Source organism: Chenopodium album, chromosome 15 (genome assembly GCF_948465745.1).
Source record: "Chenopodium album chromosome 15, dcCheAlbu1.1, whole genome shotgun sequence".
Classification (NCBI taxonomy): Eukaryota; Viridiplantae; Streptophyta; class Magnoliopsida; order Caryophyllales; family Amaranthaceae; genus Chenopodium; species Chenopodium album.
The window spans coordinates 29574530-29591000 of record NC_137848.1 but is presented as its reverse complement, the minus strand read 5'-3'; the positions used below and the strand labels follow the sequence as shown (position 1 = coordinate 29591000).

Here is a 16471-nt window from a genome sequence, read left to right as displayed (position 1 = left end):
CAGACGGTCGACTACCTCTCGGCATCTCAGTACTTAGCCCACAAGCGGCCAAGAACGTCCCTTCCTCAAACCATTTGTACAAAGGGAGATAGCATTGAGGGGTGACTTCCTTGTCCCCCTCATCATTCGTCCTCACGGACACGGTGAACAAACCGGCGTCCATGATCTCCTCCTTTGCTCGTCTAGGAAGAGCTGGCAACGCACTCCTGCCTGCTAGGAGAGGTGGATCCTTGTTTCACCTGTTATACTTTTGGTTCAGGCGGCTGTTGGCGGTTTTGACTATGTAGAAGTTAGTTCTCCAGTCTTTCCACTTGTTCTCTTTGCCAACAGCCATCATGTACCCCTTGCAAGTAGTCAAGGTGTACCAGTCCTCACCACCCCTAGCAGGCGCCCTGCTAAGATAATGCATGTGGGCGAATGCTTCAAAACTCGCCTCCACCTGCAGCATCTCACAGGCGGCAACGTACCCCAGAATGTTGATCCAGGAGTTGGGTACAAGTTGCCAGATACCAAGTTGGTATCCATCCAAAATCCTCTCCACGGCTGGATGGAGAGGGAAGCGCAAGCCAGCCTGGAAGGCCGCCTCATAGCAACCGAATGCTCGGTCTTCGTAGCTGGCCATACTCGGCCAAGTAATGGTGTCGTCCTTATTGGGGACGCACAGAGTAAAGCCATGGCCCAAAACAACCTTGCACCTAAAACTTGCAAGGCCGGTTGCCATGGTGTTCCGCCTGCTTTGCGGAACATGATGATAGTAGGGGGCTTTGTCCAAGCGCCTGGAAGCACTCGGCTCGGCCCAAGATTCCCCCCTCTCAACTGCCAAGGACTCACTGGTAGTATCTATTCTGGCCCTTGCCTCCCCAGAAGAAACGGAGGCATTATCTAAAGAAGATGACGAGGCCGACTCGTCATCAGAGCTCTCATCAGAGCTAGGGGACTGCCGACTGGTGCCAGCAGGGTCCTCCCCTAGACTCTCTTCCGGCGCCTGTCCAGAAGGCCCGGGTGCATAGGTTTCATCCGCCTCCTCCAGTATCCTATCACTAGGAGTACCACTTGAAGTGGGCGAATGGTAGTAGGTGGGGGTAGGAGGAAGATAAGAAGGGCTATCAGGGTGTTCCGACACCTCACTTCGAGGCACCCTCATTGAGCCGTCTGAATAAAGAGTTGAACCATCCGACGGGAAGAAAGATCCATCGGAGTTAGGTTTTCTTGCTGTTCTTTTGGTTCTGGCCATAGTGTCCTGCACAGACACGAAACCAGTCGGATTCGGAGAAGTTCTCAAAGCACAGTCGCTGGCCAAGCAGTCGGCACTGCAAGTTCTAGATTCAGCCGTCCCCGGTGACCAGCTGATCACTATCCTATGTTGTGCCGCATGCGATTGGGATACCATTTTTTCGAAAACAAAGAAAAAATGAAAAGTAAAAGAAGAAACAGGGGTTACCTTTAGAAGAAGGGTGAGAGACGCTTGGTTGGCTGAAGAACGGTCGGACAGCGGGCCGAGTGTCGGATGCTTGAAAGAAGAGAAACATAGGGAATTTTGAGATTCTTAAGGTCAAAAAGTCCAATAATCTCCAAAGATTCGCAAAGGTGTAAAAAATTCAGGGGGTGAAAACTTTCTATTTATAGAAGGGTTAAAAACCCTAAACTTTCCCTCCACAGTAATTTTTTGAAATCCGACCAATCGGATGTTTACACCTGTCACAGGCAACACGTGGCAAGCGCGTGTCACCTGTGAGGGGCAAATGATTTGGGTAAAAATACCCTAGGCCAGTTGGCCCAATCAGAGTCCGCCACGTGTCACTGGAAGGGGCGCCACCCTGGACCTCCCAGGGAACGACACGTGGCAGACAGATAAAAGGACCTGGGATTGGCGGCTTTCAGGCCCAAATCCCGAGGTCTGCAAAAGCTGCGTGAATATTTCCTAGGGCACGAAACCCTAGGGAGTGCACGCTTTTCGAGAAGCCTATAAATAGGAGATGACCTCCTCATTTATGGCTACATTCAATACGTCTTTACGTACAACAAAACCCTTTACACTCCTTACGAGGAATATTCAGTGATTACTAATCATTGTCAGAACTGTCACTCTCAAGAGAACAGTACACCCGAGCTCGGAATCCGAGCAGATAACCTTTTCATTCCGTACCTTATTCTTCGGACTTAGACTAACTTAAGCTTCGGAGGCGGACCACCGACCATTCGGTGCTCCGTTGTTTTGCAGGTACAGGCATCCAAGAGAGCATCCAGTCTAAGTGTTGTAACTCTCCCAAGGGACTCAAAAAACCCCGAAACACAACGCATAATTCTAAAATATTTGTGATCACTTCCATTAAATAACAAGATTAAAAAGGAACCTAAGCCAGTCATCCAAATTATCTTATTAGGCGTGATTTTCAATTACATATTCCCTTTTAACATGCAATATGGTTATCAATAAATTAAACATTAATATTGGAAGAAATTCAACAATAAATTATTGTTAGTCAAATCAAATATAAATTAACCTAATCATGATACTAGCAATATAAAAATAAAATAAATAATTAAAATAATTAATTACTCACATTACGCGCGTTCCTTAAAATTGCTACATCATGAATAAATTGTTAGTAACTTCAATAAAAATATAAATCAAATTGAAATTAAATTAAATTAAAAGTAGAGTTGATTTGACCCAAACCCTCAGTTAATTATACCTTTCACACCTTGGTTTAAGGACGGAACCTCGGGTTAAGTATGGATTCCTTGGAGTTCTTAAGGAAGGAATGATGTAATTAGGAATATAGATTTAAGGCTTAAAGTATGAGAGAGAGAGAAGAGAATGATTTTTTTGGTGTAGAAGAGAGGAAGAGAAAATGATTTGGTGCCCCGAACTGTAGAAAGCAGGCTCGTATTTACAGAGGAAATGAGTAGGGGATCACACGGAACCCTAGAAAAGATAAAAACCTTAATTTGGGGCGCCGCAACACCGTCAGTGTCGGCCATGACACGGTCAGTGTCTGCCGTGACACAGTCAGAGGGTGTCGTGACACGGTACAGATTACCGTGTCGCGGTGCATTATTTTTCCCTAAAATGATAAAGCACGTGCAGTTGTGTACGCGGAGAAAACACGAAAAACTCCCGTGTCACGGCATGTGTGCCGTGACACGACAAAAAATGCCGCTACGTGGTAATGTCCACCGTGGCGCGGCACGTGGCACCGTGTCACGGTGTACAATTTTTCCAGATTTGCGTCCAAGTTCATAAGCGCATGAGAAAACTCGGAAAATACACGAAAAAGCACCGTGACACGGTGAAGAATACCGTGTCACGGCAGCAGGCACCGTGCCATGTCAGCTTTTGCCGTGATGCGGCATTTTAGCTGCTGCGAGGTAATTTCAATTTTTTTACGCGTTTTTAAAACTATGATAACTTTTGATCCGTAACTCGGAATAATGCATATAATATATCATTGAAAAGCTTATCAAGTGTACTTTACAACCCAATTAAAATCAGGATAAAATAATTTATAAATTATAAGATATGGTTGTTTTAGTGAAAGGGTGTCGGTTTTGGGTCGAGTTTAGTATTTTGATCATATCTTCTTCGTTTTAAATTTGAATTGGGCTTATGATATATTTTTGGACAACTTATTTCAAGACCTATCAAACAAATAATAATTGGATCCAAGTTATAGGGCCACAAAATCAGTTTCTCTCGGTTTTGTGATGTGGACACGAAAAGTGGAAAGTAAGTTATGGTTTAGGGAAATGAGCTAGGAATTGGATTGGGAATAAATATGGATTTTAGTACTCCAAAGGTTAAATATTCAACTTGAACAATAATGGCGATGAAAGGTTGTTCATCATCGGGTTTGGTTTTAGGAAGACATTTTTAGGTGTCTACAGATACCAAATTGATATGAAATAACCAAGAAAAGTAGGGTAAGAATCAAGTAACAACAATTTCAAATCAACAAAACAAGACAAACCTATCTCAACAATCACCAAGATATATGAAATAGGGGTTCTTAATCAAAGATAACACAAATTAAAGCTAGGATTAAGGTGTAACCACAAAGATTACAAAGTAGCAATCACAAAAGAAAGCAAATAATCACAAAGATCAGATTATGGGTAGAGAGAGAAAATCTCAATGATTTAAAAATTAAGCAAAAGTTTCTCCCAAAAGAAAGCTTAGCCCTATTTAAAGACTTTACAAATAAATCATAAAGTTCTTAAATTACAACCCTTGGATTACAAATGAAAGGCAAGATTAAAATATAGCAAAATGAAGCACAAAAGAAAAGAAGTGTCCGCTCGAAACAGGGCATCGGGAGCAGTCGCTTCTCACGACTGCCTGGACAGCTCAACTTCAAACGTTCATAAATTCTTCGTTTTTTGTTTAAATTTGGCATGTGGACCTGTCTTTGGAAAGCTCTTGAATTCTACTTTCACATCCAACTTGAATCAGCTAAAAATTCCTTGTAACGAATGAGATATGGCTGAATGAAGTAGTTACATCATACATTGATAAGTTTCTTTCTTGGCTAACACATGGAATCCTTGGAGCTTTATTCTAAGAAAACAAACTTACTCAAGTTTGATGATAGTCAACCCCGAGAGGTGACCACCAAGGAGTTTAGCATGGCTACGTGTCACAACACGTGGCACGTCTTCAACTTCCTCCACCAAGTTCCATGCACCCGCATCAAGCTAGGTTGAGAAATTAAAGAAAGGCTTGTACTTGATCACATATACATTAAACAAATTCAATTAGTCATACCTTCTTCACAACAATGAATTTGAAGACGATTCAAATTGCATATGAAAGTAGAGTCTGAGATCTTTCCATTGGCGGGTCATATGCCCAATTTGATCTAGAAATCAAGAAATTATGAGCATTTGTTTCTGAGTTGTCGTGACAGTGGTGAGGAGCGGGCGCTCTAAAGGCTCTGTTGCATGCAAACGAGTGTTATATTTATCCTCTTACTTTCAATGTTTAATCTTGGCCATTCATCTTATAATCATAGGGTTGTAAGTTTATGAACTCTAGGTTTGTTTATAATCCCTAAAAATAATGTTAAGGGTTCATTTGGCATCACTGTGGTTTTGTTTTTTAGTTTCATGTTTTTTAAAATCATATGATATATGTCATAATGAATAAAAAATTAGTCAAACTTATTAAAATCATGATTATTTTGGAAACTGACAACAGAAAAGTAGAAACACCTTTTCTTATTTCTTTTTTTTGGTATTTTGTTTTAAAAAAAAACTGAAAACTAAAAATAAAAAACAATTTCAAACAAGCCCTAAGCTTTTTGTTCTAAGAGACTTTTGTTTAATTTTAAATTTAATAAGATTCTCTCTTTCTCTCTCTCTCTCTCTCTCTCCCCTTAATCTTGGTGATTATTTGTATTCTTTGTGATTGCTTCTTTGTAATCTTTGTGGTTACACTTTAATCCTAACTTTACTTGGTGTTAGCTCTGACTAAAACCCATATTTCATAGATCTTGTTGATTGGTTATCTTATGTTGTTGCATTGGAATTGTTGTTTGTTGATATTCCCCTCCTTCCAATCTTCCATGCATGGTTATTTCATATCACCTACCCTCCCGAAAAAACCCCACACCTTAAAAACTCACCCCTTTTGACAATAAAAACTAACATTCAAAAACCAAGCCCCTCTAAAAAATTTAAAGAAAATGAGTAAAAACTAAAAAGAGGTATTACCTTTTGGAGAACTCCTATTGCATAGGGCTTATTTACAAGCAATGCATGTAGGATGGCATTGTTGTAAAGAATGGGAACATGAGATTTGAAAATATGATGGCAAAATTTACTACTACATGCATAATAGTACACAAAAAGAACTATCCAAACAACTTTATGCTTTAATGGTACATTATACATGCATAATAGTACACAAAAATGTACCACTATACCATTAAAAGGGAAAAAAATGTACCATTGAATCCCAAATTGCCCTCCTATTTACAAGCCAAACAAATAGGCCCTATGCGCCTAGGAGGACTCATTACCTTTTGTTATCTTCAATTGGTTAACCCTTAGTGCATAACTCCTATTGATTTAGCAAACATAGAGGATGAATAATGTACCATTATATCTATAATAGGTGGCAGGTGGTAAGTATTTTAGGGGAAAATATTTAATTTATAGGATGGTAAAAAGTACCACTACATGCAAAATAGTACACAAAAGTACTATTCAGATAGCTTATACTTTAATGGTACATTACACATGCATAATTCTATATAATAGTACATTATAAATTTATAATATACCACTGTAGAGTCAGTTTTTTCCAAAAGCTTGCCAAATTTACATTTTTACCCTCCTATATATTTTGTAAATACATAGGAACTATGCGCTGAGATGTACTCTCTTCAATTATGGCTTTAAAAGTACCAATTGGTTGTTGGTGCAGTGGTGATTGGGACTACCCTTAGTAGGGATGACCCGTGTTCGATCTCCCACAACAACAATCGGGAGGGGAGTGTAACCTAACCACCCAAAACTGATCCCCAAATTCGGATTAACCCAAAGGGTTAACCGGGTGGAACACCCAAAAGATTATAGCTTTAAAAGTTAAAATTTGACTTTAAAAACTCTAGATCTATGAATATGAAAACCTTGAATTTGGGTTTTAACGGTGGTGATGAAACAATAAGAGGAGAGAAAAGTAGCTGCCGGCAAGAAAAAGGAAGAGACTAGTGTGGAGGCGACAACCAGGCAAAGTGGCGGCAAGGCGACGACCAGGCAGGGTGGTGGCAAGGCGGCAACCAGGTTAGGTGGTAGTGGCAGCATATGGATGTGTGATAAGATGGTGGTGCATTGATAAATGGAGAAAAAGAGGTGAAATACCAAAAATTTCTTAAACAATAATTTAGATCAAAGGGTTTTACTTTAGTTTTCTCTCTTACCCTTTACAGATTCTATTCTATTAACCCGTGTGAACCGAAAGCCCTCTTATTTTTACCGTTTAAATTTAAATTTGGTCCAAACACTAACAACTACTTAGAACACTACCGCTAAATAGGGCTAGAAAATACGGAGTATTATTTTTTCCACCAAAAAAAAAAAAAAAAAAAAAAAAAAGTCCTAGTCGGTAAGAAAGGACGATTAAATATCCCACTTTATTTGGGAACTTCATTCCCTCAACATGGAAAGTCCACCATTTTGACATTTCTTAAACCTGAAGAAGATGAAGCAGTTGTCCTGCACCCTTAGCTTTGATCCTCCTTACGACATCGCCTTCAAAGTCGCTTCTTTCTTACCAGTAATTTCTAATACAATTCTCTTTTCTCTAATTAATTCAACTTTGATTCTTTCATTTTTTTTTTTTTTTTCCTTAAGTTGCTAGTCATATGTTAGTTCTAAATTTGGTGTTCTTGATAATTCTAAAATATTTGATCAATTTAAATTGCTTTGTATATAATATGATTGATATAATAGGTTCGAGATGTTTGTGCTCTTGGAAGTTGCTCGAAATTCTGGAGGGAATTATGTGGAGCGGATCAACTATGGGTTTTGCTGACTCAAGGGAGATGGCCTTCCCTTAATTTATCTGATCATTCCTTAATCTCTGATAATTCAATTTCTGAATCATACTTAAGGGTAATTTATTTTGCTTTTTATTTTTATTACAACTTTTTTTTCTTTTTTTTTTTTTCATGCTAAAACGTGTTTGCAACTGCGAAATTTGGATAGAGAATATGGGGTACGGTTTGTACTTCATCCGTTCCAAATTCAATGACATGTTTAGACACTATTCAGAAACTCTACTTTAATTAGCTTTTGTAATTTTATAAATAAGAAAAAATATGCTGAAGTCATCTCTTTTCAGGTGTATTTCAAAACATCAACTTTTTAAATTTTACTTATTGATGATTAAAGATATTTATGATTGAATTTGCGTATCGACAAATGTGATTAAAAAACCGTGTCATCTAATTTGAAACAGAAAACATTAATTTAGGAAGTCTTTAAAAGAGTTGGCAACTTTGAAATTTGTGAAATCTGATTATGCTGAATTCTTGATGGGGGTAACTAAATGCTACAATAGAATTACTCATGCCGCGGTATTGAATGACCTATCTACCCTTATAAATTCAATGTTTGACCTCATTCAATTTTCTCACCAATCATGCCCCTTCCACCACCATCACCCTAAACACCAAAGGCTGTAACTTTTACCTCCGACGTACACCACGAAGGTAGCCGGAATCAACCACCTATTGCCAGAATCATCCAAGTTTCTCACCACCTATCACACCAAATCAACCACCTACCACACCAAATCAACCGGAAAAAGCAAGAGGCTGACGACAATGGAATCGCGGCGTGGAAAGGGGGTTCGTTTGCCGGGAAACGCGGGGAAATCGCCGGCCAATTCGACGGTAAGTTTATTTTTTATTTTCATGTTGTGCGCATAGTCGCATGCTATATGCGATTATACCGCGGCATAGTCGCATTTAGCATGCGACTACGCCATGGTGTAGTCGCATATAGCATGCGACTATACCATGGTAGAGTCGCATGTTATATGCGACTACACCACGGTAGAGTCCCATGCTACATGCAACTATACCATGGTAGAGTCGCATGCTACATGCGACTATACCATGGTGTAGTCGCGTATAACATGCGACCGGGTACAATGAAAATTGAAAAAAAAGTCCGACATATACCGGACTCGGCGGCGTCGAAGGTTCGTCGTCCGCACCAAGTGTCTCCGATATGAACACATACCGTCGTCGACTCATTTTATTGGACGGCAAGTACAATGTTGGTGGTCAACCGTTGTGGAATCGGTCAAGTTTGTTGTTAAGGTGGAGTCGTGGTGGTGGACAGTCAAGGTGAGTGGTGGTATGGGTGGTGGAGCTGATGATCAAGGTGGAGCTAAGGCTTGAGTATGGTCAAGGTGGGACAAAGTTAGTAGTTAGTAATGGTTGGATTATTATGTTATTTTCAAAAATATGAGGGGCATAAAAGTCTTTTAATACTATAGCTTGAGTAATTTCATTGTGGCAAATAGCAATTCACTTCTTGATAATCTATACTTGTGTCTATTCCCGTATGATCAATCTTCTTTTAAGATTTGGCTTAAGAAATAATCAACAGTCATGCATTTCCTCTCCACAATATAGCTAACAGACATATTTATGCTTAATTTATTCTTGCACAATATCAAATTTTTATAATTTCTACATATTGATACTTAAAAATATTAGTGATTAGGGTAATGCGTTGACAATCCTGGAATGAGATATGTTTTTCTTTAGCCCTTTTATTTCTCTTAAGAAATAATCAACAGTAATGCATTTCCTCTTCCTTTGTAATTAAACTCAATTTGTTATCATTGTTTTGAAAGTCATTTGAAAATATTAATCATGACCCGGGATTTTTTTAGAATTTAATATAATCATGATTTGTTGTTGTGAAGCTTAAAGATGATCAAAAGCATATTGGTTTGAATTCATCTTGCAGCATTTTGTTAAAAACAAACTTAAAATGTTTCTACTATTTCATTCACCTCATTACTTTGTGATTTCTTGACATGCCACTGGATATAGGTTATTTTTTACTCAAAATATAGGTAGTGAAGTGTCAGTTTTCTGTTCTTTTGGCTGTTAACAAGTCCATAACTCATCTTGGTCCTGTCAGGCAATTATAGTTCGATTATTTGGGAAGCTGTTGCCTTACTATGGGAGTTTATGATGCAAAAGCCTGCTATTAGTGCTATACTTGAGATGCTTTTGGTTCCAGTGTATGCGTGTATCAATCTTATGGGTTTTGTTTTATGATTGACATTCCTAATAGGGTTGGAAAAATTTCTATGTCAAAAGACACCGTGAGTTGGGAAGCAGAATTGTGAAATTTGTGGAGCAATTTTCCTTCTCTGTTTCACTGGAGGTTCATGACTATCTCAAAGCAATTGAAGAGCTCCGTTCGATGCAGGTTGAATTTATGGATGTGCAGATGTTTCTGTTCAGGCAAGAGCTGAATGTGTTTCTGAACTTGGTAGGATTACACTATTGTGTCAACTGGCTTGGAGTGCCGGTAAGATCACTTCCATTCTTGTCCATAATTCTCATTTAACATTAATTCAAAAGTAAATTCCAAATTATTCATTTCTTTATCCACAACTTCTTAAACTCAATGAAGAAAACACAATAATAATCAAGTAGAAACTTTGACAACAAACTTTTCATTCTTGAATTCAGTTTTAGATAGTTTTTGTTAATATAATTTCAAAAGTCAAGAAAAAACTAATAATCAGTAAATTAGGTGAAAAGTTAATGGAATCGGTGTTTAAAGTAATAAAACAGGAGCCAGATTGACAATTGCAAAATTATGAAAGTGTCAGTAATGATACAGGAAGCTTCTAGACCATTCTATCATGATAATCTAAGGGATCAAAATAGTTCTAAGCTTTCACTATAGTCTTCCTTATCTCTCCAACTTAACAAACTATTAATTTCTCTCTTTAACCTGTCACATTCATATTTTGTGTCTGCATATTTCCCATATCATAGATTTAGGTAAAATCTTTTGTAACCTTTCTTGTTAGGAAGTGGTTTAGTCATGCAGTTAGCTAAGTTTAGCTTATTTTAGGTTGTAATGAATAGGAACCTGAACATTACAGAAATTTAACAGAATAAACATGGATTATGGAGCTAACTGTAGTTAATTATTATATTGACTACACAATCAACTATGATCATACTAAGAGCAAGTTAGCCTGCTGCCGCACTTAAAAGCCAGCTCTTCCTTATCCATCAAGTGGTTTAAACTCATTCGCAGTAGTTAGGTTAAGTGTCATCCTTTGTAGTTTTTAATCTCCGTACAATATTGCTAGCTTATATTATTCATTTCTATGAATAGAGCTCTGACTTCCACCTGTATGTACAAATTGAGTTAATATGAATTCACTTTTCTCCCTTGAATATGAAAGGTTAGCTATAATGCAGGAATTTCAGTGAATATATTATGCTGATTAGCTAGTGATGTTGCAGAGGTGGACATGTGGTCATTATATAACAATGTTCTAGGGTCGTAGTGATTCAATTTCATTCTAGGGAAATTTTACAGCTCTTGACAGCTTCTTTTATTTCAGAATGATGAACTATTAAAGTAGCATGAGAAAACCTCTTTGTTTATTCCAGTTTTGAGAAATAATATTCTCATCATTAGTCAATTATCTTTGATATATTATCATATATTCCAGGTTTCCCAGTATTTAAGTCAATACAGTTTTTCATATCAGTGATCTGTTAAATTATAACCCTTATTGGCAATCTTATATAGGTCATTCATGTGATTCTTTTTCATGCGTCCAACCTAAAATAAATCTCATGGAACAGAGTTATCAGAGTAAGTGCAGCCTCTTTTGCACCTAATAAAAATGAAAAAAAAAAAAAAGTAAGTGCAGCCTTGTTTGTGACGAGAAATTTTTAAGTCTTGAATCGGAAGTCACTTCCTAATTAGTTTATGTGTTTTGATTAAAACTTTGCATGTGTTTTATGGTTGAGTTTGATTAGGATTTTAGGCACCCCCTTCATTGAAAATCATATGGGATCGGAGGGAGTATAATTCTTGCATCACCTTCTGTGATCTTTTTTTATGGATGGTTAAAATTTTGAGAAAATTATTTGGCTATGTTAGGATATAGTGCTAATTGTGCATAATATAATATATAATAAAAAGGAAAAAATTAAAGGAAGTATAATTTTATTATTGTTGATATGATATATATTCTTATGATTTTACAATGCTTTTACAGCAATATTAATTACATAAACATTGTTAATAGTTTACTTAAAATTTGAATAATTATTAAAGTGAAATAAATAGTAATATAGTAATAACTAAAAATAGCTTGTTAATTATAGAGAATGAAGGAAGATTTTTCATTTTTAACACTCCTCCTTGAAGAGCTTCCTTTGAATGCCAAGTTTCCCCCTTAATCGGTCGAAACTTGATTTTGGAAGTGCTTTTGTAAATATGTCAGCAATTTGTTTTTCAGTACAACAATGAACAAGGCCGATCTTTCCTACACTTTCAACTTCACGGACAAAGTGATATTTAATGTTTATATGTTTAGTCTTTCGATGTAGTACTGTATTCTTAGCAATAGCAATAGCAAATTTACTATCACAAAATATTTTTGTAGGTTGTTTTTGAACTTCACCCATTTCTGCTAAGATTCTTCTTAACCAAATTGCTTGATTTGTTGCTGCACATACTGCAATATACTCGGCTTCTGCAATTGATTGAGCCCCAGTATCTTGCTTTTGACTTAGCCAAGAAAATACGCCATTTCCAAGTGAAAACACATAACCTGATGTGCTTTTCATATCGTTTATAGATCCAACACAATCACTGTCTGATTATCCAATTAGTTCAGAATTTTTAATGGACTTGTACCATATTCCATAATCTGACCTTTTAGATAACGAAGAACTCTCTTGATTGCTTGTGAGTGTATCTGGCTAGGTTTTTGCATAAAACTTGCCAACATGCTTACCACATACATCATATCTGGTCTTGTAGCTGGAAGATATAACAAACTTCTAACTATGCTTCTATATTGTTTAATATCAGCATCTTCAAAATCGTCTTCCTTGCTTAACTTCTCATTTTAAGCTAAAGGAGTAGACACCGGTTTGCAATTTTCCATTTTAAACTTAAGATGTTTTCAGCATATTTCTTTTGACTTATGAAAATCCCTTCTTCGGTTTGTTTAATCTCCATACCAAGAAAATAATTCATTAGACCAAGATCAGTCATTTCAAATTGCTTCTTCAAATCTTGATTAAATGTTTCTATCATTGTTGGATTATTTCCAGTAGTGATTAGATCATCCACATAAAGTGATAAGATTATGACATTAGTCCCATCCTTTTTTATGTATAATGTTGCTTCATTAGGACTCCTCTTGAACCCTTGTTGAATAAAGTAACCATCAATTCGACTATACCAAGCGCGTGGAGCTTGCTTGAGTCCATTTAACGCTTTCTTTAGCTTCAGTACTTTATCTTCCTTTCCTTTCACTACAAACCCTGGAGGTTGTTCCATATAAATTTCTTCTTCAAGAAAGTCATTTAAAAAGGTAGACTTGACATCAAGTTGATAAATTTTCCATTTTCGTTGTGCGGCTAGAGCAAGAATTACTCTAACTGTATCTTGTCTTGACACCGGAGCAAATGTCTCATTATAATCGATTCCGATTTGTTGTGAATATCCTTTTACTACCAGTCTGACTTTGTGCTTTTGAATCGAACCATCTGGATTAAGTTTTGTCTTGAATATCCATTTGACACCAATGACATCATTGTTAGGTGGCTTGTCTTGCAATTCCCATGTTTGGTTTTTCTCAATCATGCGAATTTCTTCTTCCATAGCAGCTCTCCATTCTCCATATTGACAAGCTTGCTCATAGTTAACTGGTTCATGCGTAGCTTGACAACAAAGTTCACATTGTTCCAAATCAAGATCCGGAATTCTTTCAGTATTTATCATATATGTCTGAAATTCTTCGAGTTCTTCTAGGAGGTGAATTTGTAGAACTATCATAGTCGTATCTATCAGATTCATTTGTATTATTATCAGTCTCCTCCTGCGAATGTTGACCTGTTCGATCACCTAGAGTTGATATTGGTGGTGTAGGATGCTCTTGATGAAATGTTGGTGTCGTAACATACCTTCTGTCAATATCATTTTGCTCCCAATTCCATGATGCATTTTCATTAAAAACTACATCTTTACTAACTTGAACTTTATGAGTATATGGATTATATACCCTATATCCTTTAGATTGAGAGCTATAGCCAAGGAAAATTCCTTTTTCAGCTTTATCATCAAGTTTATGACGTTTTTGTTCAGGTACATGGGTATAACATACACATCCAAACACTTTTAAATGACTTACAGGTGGTTTATATCCCGTCCATGCTTCAATTGGTGTTCGACCTTCTATTGCTTTTGTTGAGAGTTGATTTTGAAGATATACGGAAGTATAAACTGCTTCTACTCAGAACTTGTTAGGCATTCCCTTGTCCTTGAGCATTGATCTTGCCATCTCCATTACAGTTCTATTCTTTCTTTCAGTTACACCATTTTGTTGCGGTGTATATGAAACAGTAAGTTAATGATGTTGTGTATGTGCTGGTTTGCTAAATCCTGAGTTTTATGTGCTGGTTAACTGACTAATTTAGTAACAGATAGAGGACAAAGAGGCAGGGGGGAATCGATTACATCAATTTGATCTTGTGTATGTGCTGGTTTGCTAAATCCTGAGTTTTATGGCCTTTTTATTGAGTCATAGTGATGCTTGAGGGATGAGTCTCATTGTGTGGTCAATCGTCTACAAACAAACAAGGGGGATGGGGGGATTACATCTATTTGATCAAGATCTTGTGTGTAACCTGGTTTGCTGTATTCTGAGTCTTATGGCCTTTTTTGTATTGAGCCATCGTGCTGCTAAGTGAAATTGCAGTTGTATCTTGTATGAAACTAGAAAACTACTTTCTGATTTAGAATTTGAGTTTTTCATCACCTTCATGCTAGCTACTATGCAGCTCTTATACATTTATTTTGAATTGTACTGTTATGCAGCTGCAATATGTTAAGGATGCCCTTCAATGCTCCGACATATCTGAGAGACAAGTTTCAATAAAATGGTGGAAAGTAGGACAATGGTCTAACGGGTTTCGCTTGCGAGATGAATCTCATTATCGTGTGGTATCGTTGGCCAACCTTGCTACAAACACACAAGAAGATGTTCTGGGGGTGCTATCTAGAGGGGCTGTCTATGAGGTGATACGCGTCCAGATATCTTTAGCACATCCACTATCTGTTCCCTGGACATCCCAGAGCCGGATGTTACTTGAGCGTGCACAATAAGCTTGTTGTTGGTGTTGCCTTTTGTGTGTTTTTATATGTATATAATGATTATACAAATGCTCTTGTATATTAATGATCATGCTGGAGATGTGGTCTGAGAGCAATACCCCATCCCCTCAAAGCAGGAAAGCAGCATCACTAATTCACTACTATGGTGTATTTAGAAAATGTATAAAAATGTATGACATGACATTTGTGTAAATACTCTAAACTTTAATTGAGCTCACTGTATATATGCTTGTATATCATTGATTTTTATTTTTATTTTAATGAACATAGTCATGTTATATTATTAATAGAGATTCAAATCCGTCAAAGAAATAATGCTTTGAGGGAACGAGCCTAACTGAACAAGCTCAGAGTTACCAATGATTTTCCACCTTATCACTAGGTGAGCAACCGTATTACATGATCTTTTGATATGAGCAAAAATACATACATCAAATAACATCCCATCATTTCTAATATCATCATAAACTAAATGAATTGGAGTCATTCCACAATTCACCATCTTCACATCATAGATACTAGTAGCATTTAGTGCATCGCTCTCCACTTCAATTTGATTATAACCGAGCCTACTTGACACTTGCAAACCATATCTGATCACCATTGCTTCTGCCACATCCAGAGCTGTACAATGAACCACCTTAACTGCATCTGCAACTAACTGACCTACAGTGTCCCTTAATACCACCCCTAGCCCCCCCTTACACCCCCACCAGGACATGCGCCAAGTTCACCTTAACGCACCCTTGCATTGGCTTTCTCCACTTCATTGCAGCAGCAGTTTTTGCTTCAGCAACAGGGGGCAGCAGCACCTTTGTTGGGTTGGACAGAGTTGACTTGCATTGGGGGTCAATAAACCAAGAATCAAAACTGTTATTAAATCATGATTAGTAATGGCACAAGGATGTAACTGACTTGATTTTGAATTTTATATAACTGTATCTATGTAAACCTTTTTTTTTTTTTTTGTTTGTTTGTTTGACGGGATCTATGTATTCTGAAACACTAATCAAGAAAGCAATAGAACTATCCTAAAATATAATAAAAACCGTGAGGGTTGAGCTACAGTCAGGGTCTTTCTCCTTACCTTTAAAAAAAAAAAAAAAAAAAAAAAAAAAAAAAAACATTAATAATAATAATAAAAGCACACAAAAGTAATAAAATCTAAACTAAAGAGATAGAGAGAAACATCCACTAGGAGCATTCTTCGTTCATATCATATCTAGCCACAATATCTTGAATGATACTTATATTTTGTCTTCCTGATACTTTTTTTTTTTTCGATTGATCCCTTTACTTTCCAGTGGATTCCTTGTGGTAGTAATGGTTTTCCATAATGTTATTGGTCAACACAAATTAATTAAGTGTCAACATTTAAATAATTGAATTACGTTAAAAGCTAACGAATATCCTCCGGAAGTGGATAAGACAACTAAAAATAGAAATATTAAATTAAGATAAATATTAATTACACTTATCGACGCATTTGTCATGCACTCCCAAATTAATACCACTTTAGGACTATTTTGAATGTTTATCCAACGCTGCATGGACG

The 16471-nt window shown here is 37.0% G+C and overlaps 1 protein-coding gene across 1 annotated transcript; it reads left to right on the top strand.

Moving 5' to 3' along the window:
• Positions 1 to 7092: 7092 nt before the first annotated feature.
• LOC145582117 (uncharacterized) lies at positions 7093 to 15181 on the top strand. Its single transcript, XM_081639140.1, has 4 exons — positions 7093 to 7279; positions 7456 to 7617; positions 9823 to 10062; positions 14620 to 15181. Exons 1-4 carry the CDS (start codon positions 7205 to 7207, stop codon positions 14905 to 14907), a joined length of 765 nt encoding a protein of 254 aa, XP_081495266.1. The 5' UTR covers positions 7093 to 7204; the 3' UTR covers positions 14908 to 15181.
• The last annotated feature ends 1290 nt before the right edge of the window (positions 15182 to 16471 follow it).